At 49.8% G+C, this 19,612-nt stretch overlaps 1 protein-coding gene across 1 annotated transcript in view; it reads right to left on the reverse strand.

Annotated features, from left to right (window-relative positions):
• Positions 1-18,817, reverse strand: part of septin3 (septin 3) — an 84,116-nt gene extending 65,299 nt beyond the window's left edge. The window contains exons 1-2 of the mRNA XM_060849233.1: positions 18,645-18,817; positions 11,718-11,846 (exon numbers count right to left, since the gene is read on the reverse strand). Coding sequence (XP_060705216.1) covers positions 11,718-11,846; positions 18,645-18,807 — 292 coding nt within the window. The 5' untranslated portion in view covers positions 18,808-18,817. The remainder of the gene's footprint in view (positions 1-11,717; positions 11,847-18,644) is intronic.
• Between the last annotated feature and the right edge of the window lie 795 nt (positions 18,818-19,612).

Here is a 19,612-nt window from a genome sequence, read left to right on the forward strand (position 1 = left end):
TTAATTAACAGGGAGATTATCAGTGCACACCGGGATAGGGAACGCCGTGGTTAATAACCAGGGAGATTATCAGGGCACACCGGGATAGGGAACGCTGTGGTTAATAAACAGGGAGATTATCAGTGCACACCGGGATAGGGAACGCTGTGGTTAATAAACAGGGAGATTATCCGTACACACCGGGATAGGGAACGCCGTGGTTAATAACCAGGGAGATTATCAGGGCTCACCGGGATAGGGAACACTGTGGTAAATAACCAGGGAGATTATCAGTGCACACCGGGATAGGGAACGCTGTGGTTAATAACCAGGGAGATTATCAGTGTACACCGGGATAGGGAATGCTGTGGTTAATAACCAGGGAGATTATCAGTGCACACCGGGATAGGGAACGCTGTGGTTAATAACCAGAGAGATTATCAGGGCACACCGGGATAGGGAACACTGTGGTTAATAACCAGAGAGATTATCAGTGCACACCGGGATAGGGAACGCTGTGGTTAATAACCAGGGAGTTTATCAGCGTTCACCGGGATAGGGAACGCCGTGGTTTATAACCAGGGAGATTATCAGGGCACACTGGGATAGGGAACGCTGTCGTTAATAACCAGGGACATTATCAGGGCACACCGGGATAGGGAACGCTGTGGCTAATAACCAGGGAGATTGTCAGTGCACACCGGGATAGGGAACGCTGTGGTTAATAACCAGGGAGATTATCAGTGCACACCGGGATAGGGAACGCTGTGGTTAATCACCAGGGAGATTATCAGTGCACACCGGGATAGGGAAAGCTGTGGTAAATAACCAGGGAGATTATCAGTGCACACCGGGATAGGGAACGCCGTGGTTAATAACCAGGGAGATTATCAGTGCACACCGGGATAGGGAACGCTGTGGCTAATAAGCGGGGAGATTATCAGTGCACACCGGGATAGGGAAAGCTGTGCTTAATAACCAGGGAGATTATCAGGGCACACCGGGATAGGGAACGCCGTGGTTAATACCAGGGAGATTATCAGGGCACACCGGGATAGGGAACGCCGTGGTTAATCACCAGGAGGATTATCAGTGCACACCGGGATAGGGAACGCTGTGGTTAATAACCAGGGATATTATCCGTGCACACCGGGATAGGGAATGCTGTGCTTAATAACCAGGGAGATTATCAGTGCACACCGGGATAGGGAACGCTGTAATAAATAACCAGGGAGATTATCAGGGAACACCGGGATAGGGAACGCTGTGGTTAATAACCAGGGAGATTATCAGGGCACACCGGGATAGGGAACGCTGTGGTAAATAACCAGGGAGATTATCAGGGCACACCGGGATAGGGAACGCTGTGGTTAATAAACAGGGAGATTATCAGGGCACACCGGGATAGGGAACGCTGTGGTAAATAACCAGGGACATTATCAGTGCACACCGGGATAGGGAACGCTGTGGTTAATAACCAGGGAAATTATCCGTGTACACCGGGATAGGGAATGCTGTGGTTAATAACCAGGGAGATTATCAGTGCGCACCGGTATAGGGAACGCTGTGGTAAATAACCAGGGATTTATCAGGGCACACCGGGATAGGGAACGCTGTGGTTAATAACCAGGGAGATTATCAATGCGCACCGGGATAGGAAACGCTGTGGTTCATCACTAGGGAGATTATCAGTGCACACCGGGATAGGGAACGCTGTGGTAAATAACCAGGGAGATTATCAATGCGCACCGGGATAGGAAACGCTGAGGTTAATTAACAGGGAGATTATCAGTGCACACCGGGATAGGGAACGCCGTGGTAAATAACCAGGGACATTATCAGTGCACACCGGGACAGGGAACGCTGTGGTTAATAACCAGGGAGATTATCAGGGCACACCGGGATAGGGAACGCTGTGGTTAATAACCAGGGAGATTATCAAGGCACACCGGGATAGGGAACACTGAGGTTAATAACCAGTGAGATTATCAGTGCGCACCGGGATAGGGAACGCTGTGGTTAATCACCAGGGAGAGTATCAGTGCACACCGGGTTAGGGAACACTGTGGTTAATAACCAGGGAGATTATCCGTGCGCACCGGGATAGGGAACGCTGTGGTTAATAAACAGGGAGATTATCAGTGCACACCGGGATAGGGAACGCTGTGGTTCATAAACAGGGAGATTATCAGTGCACACCGGGATTGGGAACGCTGTGGTTAATAACCAGGGAGATTATCAGTGCACACCGGGATAGGAACGCCGTGGTTAATCACCAGGAGGATTATCAGTGCACACCGGGATAGGGAACGCTGTGGTTAATAACCAGGGAGATTATCCGTGAGCACCGGGATAGGGAACGCTGTGGTTAATAAACAGGGAGATTATCAGGGCACACCGGGATAGGGAACGCTGTGGTAAATAACCAGGGACATTATCAGTGCACACCGGGATAGGGAACGCTGTGGTTAATAAACAGGGAGATTATCAGGGCACACCGGGATAGGGAACGCTGTGGTTAATAAACAGGGAGATTATCAGGGTACACCGGGATAGGGAACGCTGTGGTAAATAACCAGGGACATTATCAGGGCACACCGGGATAGGGAACGCTGTGGTTAATAACCAGGGAGATTATCAGGGTGCACCGGGATAGGGAACGCTGTGGTTAATAAACAGGGAGATTATCAGGGCACACCGGGATAGGGATCGCTGTGGTAAATAACCAGGGACATTATCAGGGCACACCGGGATAGGGAACGCTGTGGTTAATAACCAGGGAGATTATCAGTGCACACCGGGAGAGGGAACGCTGTGGTTAATCACCAGGGAGATTATCAGTGCACACCGGGATAGGGAACGCCGTGGTTAATAACCAGGGAGATTATCAGTGCACACCGGTATAGGGAACTCTGTGGTAAATAACCAGGGAGATTATCAGGGCACACTGGGATAGGGAACGCTGCGGTTAATAAACAGGGAGATTATCAGGGTACACCGGGATAGGGAACGCTGTGGTTAATAACCAGGGAGATTATCAGTGCACACCGGGATAGGGAACGCTGTGGTTAATAAACAGGGAGATTATCAGGGCACACCGGGATAGGGAACGCCGTGGTTAATAACCAGGGAGATTATCAGTGCACACCGGGATAGGGAACGCTGTGGTAAATAACCAGGGAGATTGTGAATGCGCACCGGGATAGGAAACGCTGAGGTTAATTAACAGGGAGATTATCAGTGCACACCGGGATAGGGAACGCCGTGGTAAATAACCAGGGACATTATCAGTGCACACCGGGACAGGGAACGCTGTGGTTAATAACCAGGGAGATTATCAGGGCACACCGGGATAGGGAACGCTGTGGTTAATAACCAGGGAGATTATCAGGGCACACCGGGATAGGGAACACTGAGGTTAATAACCAGTGAGATTATCAGTGCGCACCGGGATAGGGAACGCTGTGGTTAATCACCAGGGAGATTATCAGTGCACACCGGGTTAGGGAACACTGTGGTTAATAACCAGGGAGATTATCCGTGCGCACCGGGATAGGGAACGCTGTGGTTAATAAACAGGGAGATTATCAGGGCACACCGGGATAGGGAACGCTGTGGTTCATAAACAGGGAGATTATCAGGGCACACCGGGATTGGGAACGCTGTGGTTAATAACCAGGGAGATTATCCGTGTACACCGGGATAGGGAATGCTGTGGTTAATAACCAGGGAGATTATCAGTGCGCACCGGTATAGGGAACGCTGTGGTAAATAACCAGGGAGATTATCAGGGCACACCGGGATAGGGAACGCTGTGGTTAATAACCAGGGAGATTATCAATGCGCACCGGGATAGGGAACGCTGTGGTTAATAACCAGGGAGATTATCAGTGCACACCGGGATAGGGAACGCTGTGGTTAATAACCAGGGAGATTATCAATGCGCACCGGGATAGGGAACGCTGTGGTTAATAAACAGGGAGATTATCAGGGTACACCGGGATAGGGAACGCTGTGGTAAATAACCAGGGACATTATCAGGGCACACCGGGATAGGGAACGCTGTGGTTAATAACCAGGGAGATTATCAGGGTGCACCGGGATAGGGAACGCTGTGGTTAATAAACAGGGAGATTATCAGGGCACACCGGGATAGGGATCGCTGTGGTAAATAACCAGGGACATTATCAGGGCACAGCGGGATAGGGAACGCTGTGGTTAATAACCAGGGAGATTATCAGTGCACACCGGGTGAGGGAACGCTGTGGTTAATCACCAGGGAGATTATCAGTGCACACCGGGATAGGGAACGCCGTGGTTAATAACCAGGGAGATTATCAGTGCACACCGGCATAGGGAACTCTGTGGTAAATAACCAGGGAGATTATCAGGGCACACTGGGATAGGGAACGCTGCGGTTAATAAACAGGGAGATTATCAGGGTACACCGGGATAGGGAACGCTGTGGTTAATAACCAGGGAGATTATCAGTGCACACCGGGATAGGGAACGCTGTGGTTAATAAACAGGGAGATTATCAGGGCACACCGGGATAGGGAACGCCGTGGTTAATAACCAGGGAGATTATCAGTGCACACCGGGACAGGGAACGCTGTGGTTAATAACCAGGGAGATTATCAGGGCACACCGGGATAGGGAACGCTGTGGTTAATAACCAGGGAGATTATGAGGGCACACCGGGATAGGGAACACTGAGGTTAATAACCAGTGAGATTATCAGTGCGCACCGGGATAGGGAACGCTGTGGTTAATCACCAGGGAGATTATCAGTGCACACCGGGTTAGGGAACACTGTGGTTAATAACCAGGGAGATTATCCGTGCGCACCGGGATAGGGAACGCTGTGGTTAATAAACAGGGAGATTATCAGGGCACACCGGGATAGGGAACGCTGTGGTTCATAAACAGGGAGATTATCAGGGCACACCGGGATTGGGAACGCTGTGGTTAATAACCAGGGAGATTATCCGTGTACACCGGGATAGGGAATGCTGTGGTTAATAACCAGGGAGATTATCAGTGCGCACCGGTATAGGGAACGCTGTGGTAAATAACCAGGGAGATTATCAGGGCACACCGGGATAGGGAACGCTGTGGTTAATAACCAGGGAGATTATCAATGCGCACCGGGATAGGGAACGCTGTGGTTAATAACCAGGGAGATTATCAGTGCACACCGGGATAGGGAACGCTGTGGTTAATAACCAGGGAGATTATCAATGCGCACCGGGATAGGAAACGCTGTGGTTAATCACCAGGGAGATTATCAGTGCACACCGGGATAGGGAACGCTGTGGTAAATAACCAGGGAGATTATCAATGCGCACCGGGATAGGAAACGCTGAGGTTAATTAACAGGGAGATTATCAGTGCACACCGGGATAGGGAACGCCGTGGTAAATAACCAGGGACATTATCCGTGCACACCGGGACAGGGAACGCTGTGGTTAATAACCAGGGAGATTATCAGGGCACACCGGGATAGGGAACGCTGTGGTTAATAACCAGGGAGATTATCAGGGCACACCGGGATAGGGAACACTGAGGTTAATAACCAGTGAGATTATCAGTGCGCACCGGGATAGGGAACGCTGTGGTTAATCACCAGGGAGATTATCAGTGCACACCGGGTTAGGGAACACTGTGGTTAATAACCAGGGAGATTACCCGTGCGCACCGGGATAGGGAACGCTGTGGTTAATAAACAGGGAGATTATCAGGGCACACCGGGATAGGGAACGCTGTGGTTCATAAACAGGGAGATTATCAGGGCACACCGGGATTGGGAACGCTGTGGTTAATAACCAGGGAGATTATCAGTGCACACCGGGATAGGAACGCCGTGGTTAATCACCAGGAGGATTATCAGTGCACACCGGGATAGGGAACGCTGTGGTTAATAACCAGGGAGATTATCCGTGAGCACCGGGATAGGGAACGCTGTGGTTAATAAACAGGGAGATTATCAGGGCACACCGGGATAGGGAACGCTGTGGTAAATAACCAGGGACATTATCAGTGCACACCGGGATAGGGAACGCTGTGGTTAATAAACAGGGAGATTATCAGGGCACACCGGGATAGGGAACGCTGTGGTTAATAAACAGGGAGATTATCAGGGTACACCGGGATAGGGAACGCTGTGGTAAATAACCAGGGACATTATCAGGGCACACCGGGATAGGGAACGCTGTGGTTAATAACCAGGGAGATTATCAGGGTGCACCGGGATAGGGAATGCTGTGGTTAATAAACAGGGAGATTATCAGGGCACACCGGGATAGGGATCGCTGTGGTAAATAACCAGGGACATTATCAGGGCACACCGGGATAGGGAACGCTGTGGTTAATAACCAGGGAGATTATCAGTGCACACCGGGTGAGGGAACGCTGTGGTTAATCACCAGGGAGATTATCAGTGCACACCGGGATAGGGAACGCCGTGGTTAATAACCAGGGAGATTATCAGTGCACACCGGTATAGGGAACGCTGTGGTAAATAACCAGGGAGATTATCAGGGCACACTGGGATAGGGAACGCTGTGGTTAATAAACAGGGAGATTATCAGGGTACACCGGGATAGGGAACGCTGTGGTTAATAACCAGGGAGATTATCAGGGCACACCGGGATAGGGAACGCTGTGGTTAATAAACAGGGAGATTATCAGGGTACACCGGGATAGGGAACGCTGTGGTTAATAACCAGGGAGATTATCAGGGCACACCGGGATAGGGAACGCTGTGGTTAATAAACAGGGAGATTATCAGGGCACACCGGGATAGGGAACGCTGTGGTTAATCACCAGGGAGATTATCAGGGTACACCGGGATAGGGAACACTGTGGCTAATAACCAGGGAGATTATCAGTGCACACCGGGATAGGGAACGCTGTGGTTAATAAACAGGGAGATTATCAATGCACACCGGGATAGGGAACGCTGTGGTTAATAACCAGGGAAATTATCCGTGTACACCGGGATAGGGAATGCTGTGGTTAATAACCAGGGAGATTATCAGTGCGCACCGGTATAGGGAACGCTGTGGTAAATAACCAGGGAGATTATCAGGGCACACCGGGATAGGGAACGCTGTGGTTAATAACCAGGGAGATTATCAATGCGCACCGGGATAGGGAACGCTGTGGTTAATAACCAGGGAGATTATCAGTGCACACCGGGATAGGGAACGCTGTGGTTAATAACCAGGGAGATTATCAATGCGCACCGGGATAGGAAACGCTGTGGTTAATCACCAGGGAGATTATCAGTGCACACCGGGATAGGGAACGCTGTGGTAAATAACCAGGGAGATTATCAATGCGCACCGGGATAGGAAACGCTGAGGTTAATTAACAGGGAGATTATCAGTGCACACCGGGATAGGGAACGCCGTGGTAAATAACCAGGGACATTATCAGTGCACACCGGGACAGGGAACGCTGTGGTTAATAACCAGGGAGATTATCAGGGCACACCGGGATAGGGAACGCTGTGGTTAATAACCAGGGAGATTATCAGGGCACACCGGGATAGGGAACACTGAGGTTAATAACCAGTGAGATTATCAGTGCGCACCGTGATAGGGAACGCTGTGGTTAATCACCAGGGAGATTATCAGTGCACACCGGGTTAGGGAACACTGTGGTTAATAACCAGGGAGATTATCCGTGCGCACCGGGATAGGGAACGCTGTGGTTAATAAACAGGGAGATTATCAGGGCACACCGGGATAGGGAACGCTGTGGTTCATAAACAGGGAGATTATCAGGGCACACCCGGATTGGGAACGCTGTGGTTAATAACCAGGGAGATTATCAGTGCACACCGGGATAGGAACGCCGTGGTTAATCACCAGGAGGATTATCAGTGCACACCGGGATAGGGAACGCTGTGGTTAATAACCAGGGAGATTATCCATGAGCACCGGGATAGGGAACGCTGTGGTTAATAAACAGGGAGATTATCAGGGCACACCGGGATAGGGAACGCTGTGGTAAATAACCAGGGACATTATCAGTGCACACCGGGATAGGGAACGCTGTGGCTAATAACCAGGGAGATTATCAGTGCACACCGGGATAGGGAACGCTGTGGTTAATAAACAGGGAGATTATCAATGCACACCGGGATAGGGAACGCTGTGGTTAATAACCAGGGAAATTATCCGTGTACACCGGGATAGGGAATGCTGTGGTTAATAACCAGGGAGATTATCAGTGCGCACCGGTATAGGGAACGCTGTGGTAAATAACCAGGGAGATTATCAGTGCACACCGGGATAGGGAACGCTGTGGTTAATAACCAGGGAGATTATCAATGCGCACCGGGATAGGGAACGCTGTGGTTAATAACCAGGGAGATTATCAGTGCACACCGGGATAGGGAACGCTGTGGTTAATAACCAGGGAGATTATCAATGCGCACCGGGATAGGAAACGCTGTGGTTAATCACCAGGGAGATTATCAGTGCACACCGGGATAGGGAACGCTGTGGTAAATAACCAGGGAGATTATCAATGCGCACCGGGATAGGAAACGCTGAGGTTAATTAACAGGGAGATTATCAGTGCACACCGGGATAGGGAACGCCGTGGTAAATAACCAGGGACATTATCAGTGCACACCGGGACAGGGAACGCTGTGGTTAATAACCAGGGAGATTATCAGGGCACACCGGGATAGGGAACGCTGTGGTTAATAACCAGGGAGATTATCAGGGCACACCGGGATAGGGAACACTGAGGTTAATAACCAGTGAGATTATCAGTGCGCACCGGGATAGGGAACGCTGTGGTTAATCACCAGGGAGATTATCAGTGCACACCGGGTTAGGGAACACTGTGGTTAATAACCAGGGAGATTATCCGTGCGCACCGGGATAGGGAACGCTGTGGTTAATAAACAGGGAGATTATCAGGGCACACCGGGATAGGGAACGCTGTGGTTCATAAACAGGGAGATTATCAGGGCACACCGGGATTGGGAACGCTGTGGTTAATAACCAGGGAGATTATCAGTGCACACCGGGATACGAACGCCGTGGTTAATCACCAGGAGGATTATCAGTGCACACCGGGATAGGGAACGCTGTGGTTAATAACCAGGGAGATTATCCGTGAGCACCGGGATAGGGAACGCTGTGGTTAATAAACAGGGAGATTATCAGGGCACACCGGGATAGGGAACGCTGTAGTAAATAACCAGGGACATTATCAGTGCACACCGGGATAGGGAACGCTGTGGTTAATAAACAGGGAGATTATCAGGGCACACCGGGATAGGGAACGCTGTGGTTAATAAACAGGGAGATTATCAGGGTACACCGGGATAGGGAACGCTGTGGTAAATAACCAGGGACATTATCAGGGCACACCGGGATAGGGAACGCTGTGGTTAATAACCAGGGAGATTATCAGGGTGCACCGGGATAGGGAACGCTGTGGTTAAAAAACAGGGAGATTATCAGGGCACACCGGGATAGGGATCGCTGTGGTAAATAACCAGGGACATTATGAGGGCACACCGGGATAGGGAACGCTGTGGTTAATAACCAGGGAGATTATCAGTGCACACCGGGAGAGGGAACGCTGTGGTTAATCACCAGGGAGATTATCAGTGCACACCGGGATAGGGAACGCCGTGGTTAATAACCAGGGAGATTATCAGTGCACACCGGTATAGGGAACGCTGTGGTTAATAAACAGGGAGATTATCAGGGCACACCGGGATAGGGAACGCTGTGGTTAATAACCAGGGAGATTATCAGGGCACACCGGGATAGGGAACGCTGTGGTTAATAAACAGGGAGATTATCAGGGCACACCGGGATAGGGAACGCTGTGGTTAATCACCAGGGAGATTATCAGGGTACACCGGGATAGGGAACGCTGTGGCTAATAACCAGGGAGATTATCCGTGCACACCGGGATAGGGAACGCTGTGGCTAATAACCAGGGAGATTATCAGTGCACACCGGGATAGGGAACGCTGTGGTTAATAACCAGGGAGATTATCAGTGCGCACCGGGATAGGGAACGCTGTGGTTAATATCCAGGGAGATTATCAGTGCGCACCGGGATAGGGAACGCTGTGGTTAATAACCAGTCAGATTACAGAGCCTGCGGTAAGGTTTGACACAGTTAGAGTGGGTACCTAATGTTGATTCATCACATCAAGAAGATTAGAGTTACATATGAATTCAGATATTGTGATTATTTCCATGGAAGCAGGGAAAGGGAAGGTGATTGTTAAATCATGAATGAAGGTAGTTTTTCCGCTAGGTATCAGAATCTCTTTTGTTTTCTGTGATTTGAACAGAATTCCTCTTCCTGACTGAGCACAATCACTCTTCAGGATTGCTGGATATCTGTTGTCATGGCAACACACTAATTGGCTGCACCATCTGCCACCTGACCCCAAATCTATTACACACTCGCACACTTGCACACTCACACATACTACCTCTCTCATGTGCACAAACAGTCTTTTACACAAACACACACAGACCCATGCACTCTCATACACACACACAAACACTCTCCCTCACACACACATTCTATCTCACACTCACACAGACACACTCTCTCACACACACATTCACGCTCAAATACACACACTCACAACAGACACACATACATCCCCCCCACACACAGACTCTTACACACAGAGCCATACATAGACATACATACACTCCCTCACACACACACACACACTCATACAGGCACACACACGCGAACTCTCTTTCACATACACACTGACCCACACACACATAGACACATACTCTGACACATGTACACACAATCACACACACACTTACGCACATACTCATTCACTCACACACACTCACACACACCGTCTCACACAGACACACTCTCTCACACACACACTCTCACGCACACGCAACCTCTCACAGATACAAACACACATCCTCTCTCAAACACAGACACACACACACACACACACACTGTCACACACACACACACACACACACACACACACACACACACACTCTCTCTCACACACACAATGCATTTTCACAGAGACACACTCAGACACACATACACACACAAACATCGCACATTATGAAAGTAAAGCTCGTGGAGATTGTCAACAAAAAGCATCTTGAGAAAGTGCTCAGTGCAGTTTTTATCTGAGAAGTATCTGTGCTGAATATCCGGCAACTTGTAATTCCTGCTTTTTATAGGAAGATGGAAATATGAACCTGAAATCCTGGATTGCTCGGGGAAATACAGAATGTATTTCAACAACAAAAAACATGCAACTGTCAGTGCTGGCCCAAGTCAGAAGGAAGGTTAACAAAATGATAGAAAATCTTATTGCTTCTGATTGTTGGGATTAGAGAGCGTGCTGGTGAAGTTTGCTGTTCCGTGGCAAGATACTAGGGATGCCTTCTTCCAGAACAAGTGCCTTCTCAAAAACTCTGAGAACTAGTCAGAAATAAAATATCAGTAAGCAGTGCAGAGCGTTCCAAAACTGTGATTTTACAGGGATTTCAGAATAAGACATGGTTCAGCCAGGTTCTCAAGGATAGCTTTACCGACCAGCAGTTAACATCACCCCTTGTGCCTGCCATTCTCAACATTCACAGGTCAAACCGACCTGAGCTAATGTTAGATGTTGAACATTTGTTTTTCCATCTCGGTTTACTTTCTGCGCTTGCAATTAGGGAGAAAGGATAGTTTGTAAGTGACCTCACCGTGACTAACTGTTCGGATCTCCACAGTTTTAGGAACCTTCTCTTCCCGATTCCTGCCGCAGGATTTCCGACTGACTTGAGATTTGAACAATGTGTTCACCAGCGTTGATTTTCCCAAACCGCTCTGACCTACACAGCAGGCGTTAGGTGGTTAGCATTTTAAAAACAAACAGCGGATTGCAAATGAATGCCAATATCGATAAAAGTGAAACATGTTGGAGGAAGGATGAAGGAAGTTCACCTGTACCTCCACACACATCATCTATTGCATCCGCTGCACCCGATGTGGCCTCCTCTATATTGGGGAGACAGGCCGCTTACTTGCGGAACGCTTCAGAGAACACCTCAGGGACGCCCGGACCAACCAACCCAACCACCCCGTGGCTCAACACTTTAACTCTCCCTCCCACTCCACCGAGGACATGCAGGTCCTTGGACTCCTCCACCGGCAGAACATAACAACACGACGGCTGGAGGAGGAGCGCCTCATCTTCCGCCTGGGAACCCTCCAACCACAAGGGATGAATTCAGATTTCTCCAGTTTCCTCATTTCCCCTCCCCCCACCTTGTCTCAGTCGGTTCCCTCGACTCAGCACCGCCCTCCTAACCTGCAATCCTCTTCCTGACCTCTCCGCCCCCACCCCACTCCGGCCTATCACCCTCACCTTGACCTCCTTCCACCTATCACATCTCCATCGCCCCTCCCCCAAGTCCCTCCTCCCTACCTTTTATCTTAGCCTGCTTGGCTACTCTCTCTCATTCCTGATGAAGGGCTTATGCTCGAAACGTCGAATTCTCTATTCCTGAGATGCTGCCTGGCCTGCTGTGCTTTGACCAGCAACACATTTTCAGCTGTGATCTCCAGCATCTGCAGACCTCATTTTTTACAGGAAGGATGAAGGAGATAGTATTGACCATGCTGTCAAAATGGTTAGGGGTGGCGTGGTGGCTCAGTGGTTAGCACTGCTGCCTCACAGCACCAGGGTCCCAGGTTGGATTCCAGTCTCAGGTGACTGTCTGTGTGGGTTTACATGTTGTCCTTGTGTCTGTGAGGATTTCCTCCCACAATCCAAAGATGTGCAGGTCAGGTGAATTGGCCGTGCTAAATTGCCCGTAGTGTTAGGTGCATCATTCAGAGGGAAATGGGTCTGGGTGGGTTACTCTTCGAAGGGTCAGTTGTTGGGCCGAAGGGCCTGTTTCCACAGTTGAGGGAATCTTAAAACAAACAAGCACAATATGGTGGCTCAGTGGTTAGCACTGTGCCTCATGGCACCAGGGACCTGGGTTCGATTCCAGCCTCGATGACTGTCTGTGTGGCATTCTCATGTTTTATAGGGTGGGGGTCATGAAGGAGGGGGTACAAAATAACAAGAGAACTGGCTTTCTTCCTAATGCCAAGTTAGATTGATAAATTCTTAATCTCACAAGGAATTAAGGGATACAGGGAGAGTGTGGGTAAGTGGTGTTGAAATGCCCATCAGCCATGATTGAATGGCGGAGTGGGCTCGATGGGACGAATGGCCTTACTTCCACTCCTATGTCTTATATTCTTATGGCCTAAGTCCATTGACCAGGCAATGAAACTTATTATAGTGGTACAGGCTGTCTTAAAGGACATCCGAATACTCATTATTTTCATCAAACTGACCGATAACAACTGTACCTGCAAGGGCATCCCTCCCACAGTCCAACGATGTGCAGGTGAGGTGGGTTAGCCATGCTTAAACCCAGGGTTATGGGGATAGGGTCTGGGTGGGATGCTCTCAGGAGGGTAGTGTGGACATGATGGGTTGAATAGTCTGCTCCCACACTGTAGAGAGTTTAATGAGGTCCAGGCATTGATCTCGATTCCCGAATCATTCTGTGGTTCCAGTTGTGAACAAGATGAAAAAATTACAAATAAAATTGTCCGCTTGGCTTCCAGAACAATAGAATTCCACCATGGGGAGTCTGGGCTGTCAAATTCGTCAATGTCCTGATATCTGTGCCCAGTTTCTGAGGTTATGAGGGGTAATGTAAACATTTGTACCTCAGATGAAGCAACCAATAGGAAGAGAGCTCCTTTACCAGAGGGGCAGGTTTTTACAGGGTGGGGGTCATGAAGGCGAAGGTTGGGGTGGGGAGGGGTGCTAGAGAAAGGCCAATTTTGACGGTATTAGGCAAGAACTTTCAAAAGCTGATTGGAGGCAGATGTTCGCAGGTAAAGGGACGGCTGGAAAATGGGAAGCCTTCAGGAATAAGATAACAAGAATCCAGAGAAAGTATATTCCTGTCAGGGTGAAAGGGAAGGCTGGTAACTATAAGGAATGCTGGATGACTAAAGAAATTGAGGGTTTGGTTAAGAAAAAGAAGGAAGCATATGTAGGGTATAGACAGGATAGATCGAGTGAATCCTTAGAAGAGTATAAAGTAGGAGTATACTTAAGAGGGAAATCAGGAGGGCAAAACGGGGACATGAGATAGCTTTGGCAATAGAATTAAGGAGAATCCAAAGGGTTTTTGCAAATACATTAAGGACAAAAGGGTAAGTAGGGAGAGAATAGGGCCCCTCAATGATCAGCAAGGCAGCCTTTGTGTGGAGCTGCAGAAAATGGGGGCGATACTAAATGAATATTTTGCATCAGTATTTACTGTGGAAAAGGATATGGAAGATATAGACTGTAGGGAAATAGATGGTGACATCTTGCAAAATGTCCAGATTACAGAGGAGGAAGTGCTGGATGTCTTGAAACGGTTAAAGGTGGATAAATCCCCAGGACCTGATCAGGTGTACCCTAGAACTCTGGGAAGCTAGAAAAGTGATTGCTGAGCCTCTTGCTGAGATATTTGTATCATCGATAGTCACAGGTGAGGTGCCAGAAGACTGGAGGTTGGCAAAAGTGGTGCCACTGTTTAAGAAGGGTGGTAAGGACAAGCCAGGGAACTATAGACCAGTGAGCCTGACCTCGGTGGTGGGTAAGTTGTTGGAGGGAATCCTGAGGGACAGGATGTACATGTATTTGGAAAGGCAAGGACTGATTCGGGATAGTCAGCATGGTTTTGTGCGTGGGAAATCATGTCTCACAAACTTGATTGAGTTTTATGAAGAAGTAACAAATAGGATTGATGAGGGCAGAGTAGTAGATGTGATCTATATGGACTTCAGTAAGGCGTTCAACAAGGTTCCCCATGGGAGACTGATTAGCAAGGTTAGATCTTATGGAATACAGGGAGAACTTGCCATTTGGATACAGAACTGGCTCAAAGGTAGAAGACAGAGTGTGGTGATGGAAAGTTGATTGTCAGACTGGAGGTCTGTGACCAGTGGAGTGTCACAAGGATCGGTGCTGGGTCCTCTACTTTTTGTCATTTACATAAATGATTTGGATGCGAGCATAAGAGGGAAGTTAGTAAGTTTGCAGATGACACCAAAATTGGAGGTGTAGTGGACAGTGAAGAGGGTTACCTCAGATTACAACAGGATCTGGACCAGATGACCCAATGGGCTGAGAAGTGGCAGATGGAGTTTAATTCAGATAAATGCGAGGTGCTGCATTTTGGGAAAGCAAATCTTAGCAGGACTTATACACTTAATGGTAAGGTCCTAGGGAGTGTTGCTGAACAAAGAGACCTTGGAGTGCAGGTTCATAGCTCCTTGAAAGTGGAGTCGCAGGTAGATAGGATAGTGAAGAAGGCGTTTGGTATGCTTTCCTTTATTGGTCAGAGTATTGAGTACAGGAGTTGGGAGGTCATGTTGTGGCTGTACAGGACATTGGTTAGGGCACTGTTGGAATATTGCGTGCAATTCTGGTCTCCTTCCTATTGGAAAGATGTTGTGAAACTTAAAAGGGTTCAGAAAAGATTTACAAGGATGTTGCCAGGGTTGGAGGATTTGAACTATTGGGAGAGGCCAAACAGGCTGGGGCTGTTTTCCCTGGAGCGCAGAGGCTGAGGGGAGACCTTATAGAGGTTTATAAAATTATGAGGGGCATGGATAGGATAAATAGACAAAGTGGGAGTGCAGAACTAGCAGGGATAGGTTTAGGGTGAGAGGGGAAGGATATCAAAGAGACCTAAGGGACAACATTTTCACACAGAGGATGGTACGTGTATGGAATGAGCTGCCAGAGGAAGTAGTGGAGGCTGGTACAATTGCAACATTTAAGAAGCATTTGGATGGGTATATGAATAGGAAGGGTTTGGAGGGATATGGGCCGGGTGCAGGCAGGTGGGACTAGATTGGGTTGGGATATCTGGTCAGCATGGACGTGTTGGACCGAAGGGTCAGTTTCCGTGCTGTACATCTCTATGACTCTATGACTAACTGTAAAAGAGTCCCTCCCTTCTAATCGGTTATAGAAAGTAAGGACTGCAGATGCTGGCGATTAGAGTCTTAGAGGATATGGAAGGATCCTTTACGGCCTCAGATGGACGTGAGGGGGGATGTGTTGGCACAGGTTTTGCACTTCCTGCGTTGACAGGGGAAGGTGTCAGGAGTGGAGTGTGGCTGGTGAGGGGCATGGACCTGACAAGGCAGTCATGGTGAGAATGGTCTCTCCGGAACGCAGATAGGGGTGGGCAGGGATATATATCTCTGGTGTTGAGGTCCGATTGTAGGTGGTGGATGTGGAAGAGGATGATGTGGAGGTTGGTGGGTGTGAGGCGAGGACTGGGGATGGGCGGGTTCTGTCCTTGTTGCGTTGGGAGGGGTGGGGTTCATGGGTGGGGGTGTGGGAAACGGAGGAGATGCGCTGGAGGGCATTGTCGACCACGTGGGAAGGAGCCATCTGGGACTTTCTGAGATGGAATTGGGAACAGATGCTGTGGAGGCAGAGGGATGGGGAATAAAGGATGGCGTTTTACAGGAGGCAGGGTGGGAGGAGGTGTCGTCCTGGTAACTGTGGGAGTCAGTGGGTTTGTAGTAAATGTCCCTCCCTTCTGATGCCAAGTCCATCGATCAGGCAATGAAACTCACCATGGAGGTAGACGTTGTGTTAAAGGACACCCGATTACTCATTATTTTCATCCAACTAACCAATAACAACCTTTTTTTTCACTTAATCAAGTTTCCACAATCTGAATCTAACTTGCAACTTTACCCTTGTTCACTCATGAAGTCAGGAGTGTGGTGGAATACTCTGCACCTGCCTGAATGGGGGCAGCCCCAAGAATACTCAAGAAGCTCAACACCATCCAGGACAAAGCAGCCCACTCGATTGACACCACATCCACAAACATCCCCTCCCTCCCCCACCGACGCTCAGTAGCAGCAGCGTGTACCATCTCCAAGATGCACTGCAGATATTCACCACAGATCCTCAGGTAACACCTTCCAAACCCTTGACCACTTCCATCTCGAAGGACATGGGGAAGCAGGTACATGGGAACATCACCCCCCCTGCAAGTTCCCCTCCAAGCCCCATCCCCATCCTGACATGGAAATATCTCACCGTTTCTTTACTGTCACTGGGTCAGAATCCTGGAATTCCCTCCCTCAGGGTCAACCCACCGCAGGTGGACTGCAGCGATTCAAGATGGCAGCTCACCCCCACCTTCTCAAGGGGCAACTAGGGATGGGCAATAAGTACCGGACCCAGCCCAGAGACGCTCACAACGCACAAAAATGAATCAATAAAAGAGGTTGACCCACGGAACAATGGAGCACAAAAGGAGCCCATTCCACCCATTGTGTCTGTGCCAGCTCTTTCAAAGCTGGTTTGTCCCAGTCCCTTGGCTTTGCCCAATCCCCCGGAATCTCTCAGTCCTGCGGATTCTCCCAGTCACTCAGCTTTTCCCAGGCCCCCCAGTTTGGCCCAGTTCCCCCGGATTCTCCCAGTCACTTGGCTTTTCCCAGTCCCCCGGATTCTCCCAGGACCCCAGTTCTCCCAGTCCCCCCAGTTTGCCCCAGTCCCTCCGGATTCTCCCCATCCCCTGGATTCTCCCAGTTACTCCAGTTTGCTCCAGTCCCCCCGGATTCTCCCATGCGCCCCCCAGATTTTCCCAGTCCCATGGATTCTCCTAGCCCCTCAGTTTGCCCCAGTCCCCCTGGATTCTCCCAGTCTCTCCGGATTCTCCCAGTTCCCCTGGATTCTCCCAGTCCCCCCCCAGATTTTCCCAGTCCCATGGATTCTCCCAGTCCCCCCGGATTCTCCCAGTCCCTCGGGATTCTCCCAGTCCCCCCAGATTCTCCCAGTCCCTCTGGATTCTCCCAGTCCTCCCAGATTCTCCCAGTCCCCCCGGATTCTCCCAGTTACCCCAGTTTTCCCCAGTCTCCCTGGATCCTCCCAGCCCCCTCCAGATTCTCCTAGTCTCACCAGTTTGCCCCAGATCCCCTGGATTCTCCCAGGCCACCAGTTCTCCCAGTTTGCCCCAGTTCCCTTGGATTCTCTCAGTCCCTTGGATTCTCCCAGGCCCCCAGATTCTCCCAGCTCCCCCGGACTCTCCCCATCCCCTGGATTTTCCCAGCTCCCCTGGACTCTCCCAGCTCTCCCGGATTCTCCCAGCCTCCCAAGTTTGCCCCAGTCCACCCAGATTCTCCCAGCACACCCTGGATTCTCCCGATTTCCCGGATTTACCCAGCTCCCCCGGACTCTCCCAGTCCCCTGGATTCTCCTGTCTCCCCAGTTTGCCCCAGTCTCCCCGGATTCTCCCAGTCCCCCGGTTTGCCTCAGATCCCCTGGATTCTCCCAGTCATCCGGATTCTCCCAGTCATCCGGATTCTCCCTGATAGCCCTACATTCTTCATTAAGTCCATTCGAAAGCTTCTGCTGAGTTTGCTTCCCTTATAGAACAGCTCTCTGTAGCTTATGGCCTTCACTGTGTTCAGAGGATGCTCTCCAGGGCTTAGCAGAATTTCGGGAATTCTGTCCTCTGTCATATGAGCAGGTAAAGAGAGGGAGCTTTGGGGAAGGTTAAAGGCAGTGTAGAGTACAATATCTCAGTTCTCACCCACGACCATGATGTTAAAGTCAAAGCCAGTCTTCATGGTCTTCCGCCTCATTTGCTCAATGATGGTGTCGATTCCCACGTAGCCAAGGAGCTGGGATCCCATCGCTGATGGTTTCATGGGAACGGCTGGCTTGGGTTTAGGATCCTGAACCACGTCCGACATCCCAGATCCAACTTTTTTATCCTCTTCCAAACCTAAGGAAAAATTGGAAATTGTGTGAATTCCACATCTCCACAAGGTTTTATTGATAATCCACCCTCTCTTGGAATGCTCTGTTAAGAATTCCTTGAATCTTAGAATCTGGGGGCCTGGGACAATCCGGGTGACTGGGAGAATCCGGACGACTGGGAGACACCAGGGGCCTGGGAGACACCAGGGGCCTGGGAGAATCCCAGGGATTGGCAGCTAAGATTGAACCACAGCCAATTCTACTCCGGAAACCCCTTAAAATGATTTTTTTCTCTAAATCTCTCTGCGGTTTCACTGCTCCCAACCTCCATCACTTCCTCCAGCCCCTACACCCTTCTCAATCTCTGTATCCCCCTCCAGCCCCTACACTCCCTGTGATTTGTGTAACCCCTCCAGCCCCTACTCCCCCAGCCTATCTCTGTAACCTCCTCCAGCCCCTACACCCCCTCCCTATCTCTGTAACCTCCTCCAGACACTACATCCCTCCCTATCTCTGTCACCCCCTCCAGCCCCTACAACCCCTCCTTATCTCTGTAACCCCCTCAGCCCCTACACCCCCTCCCTATCTCTGTAACCCCCTTCAGTCTGTATTAGAACAGAGAACATAGAAAAGTACAGCACAGAACAGACCCTGAGGTCCACAATGTTGTGCTGAGACTTAATCCTAATGTAAAATATAGTAACTTAACCTACACACCCCTCAACTCACTGCTCTCCATGTGCATGTCCAGCAGTCACTTAAATGACCCTATTGACTCTGCTTCCACCACCACCGCTG

This window comes from Hemiscyllium ocellatum, chromosome 33 (genome assembly GCF_020745735.1).
Source record: "Hemiscyllium ocellatum isolate sHemOce1 chromosome 33, sHemOce1.pat.X.cur, whole genome shotgun sequence".
NCBI classification, from domain to species: domain Eukaryota; kingdom Metazoa; phylum Chordata; class Chondrichthyes; order Orectolobiformes; family Hemiscylliidae; genus Hemiscyllium; species Hemiscyllium ocellatum.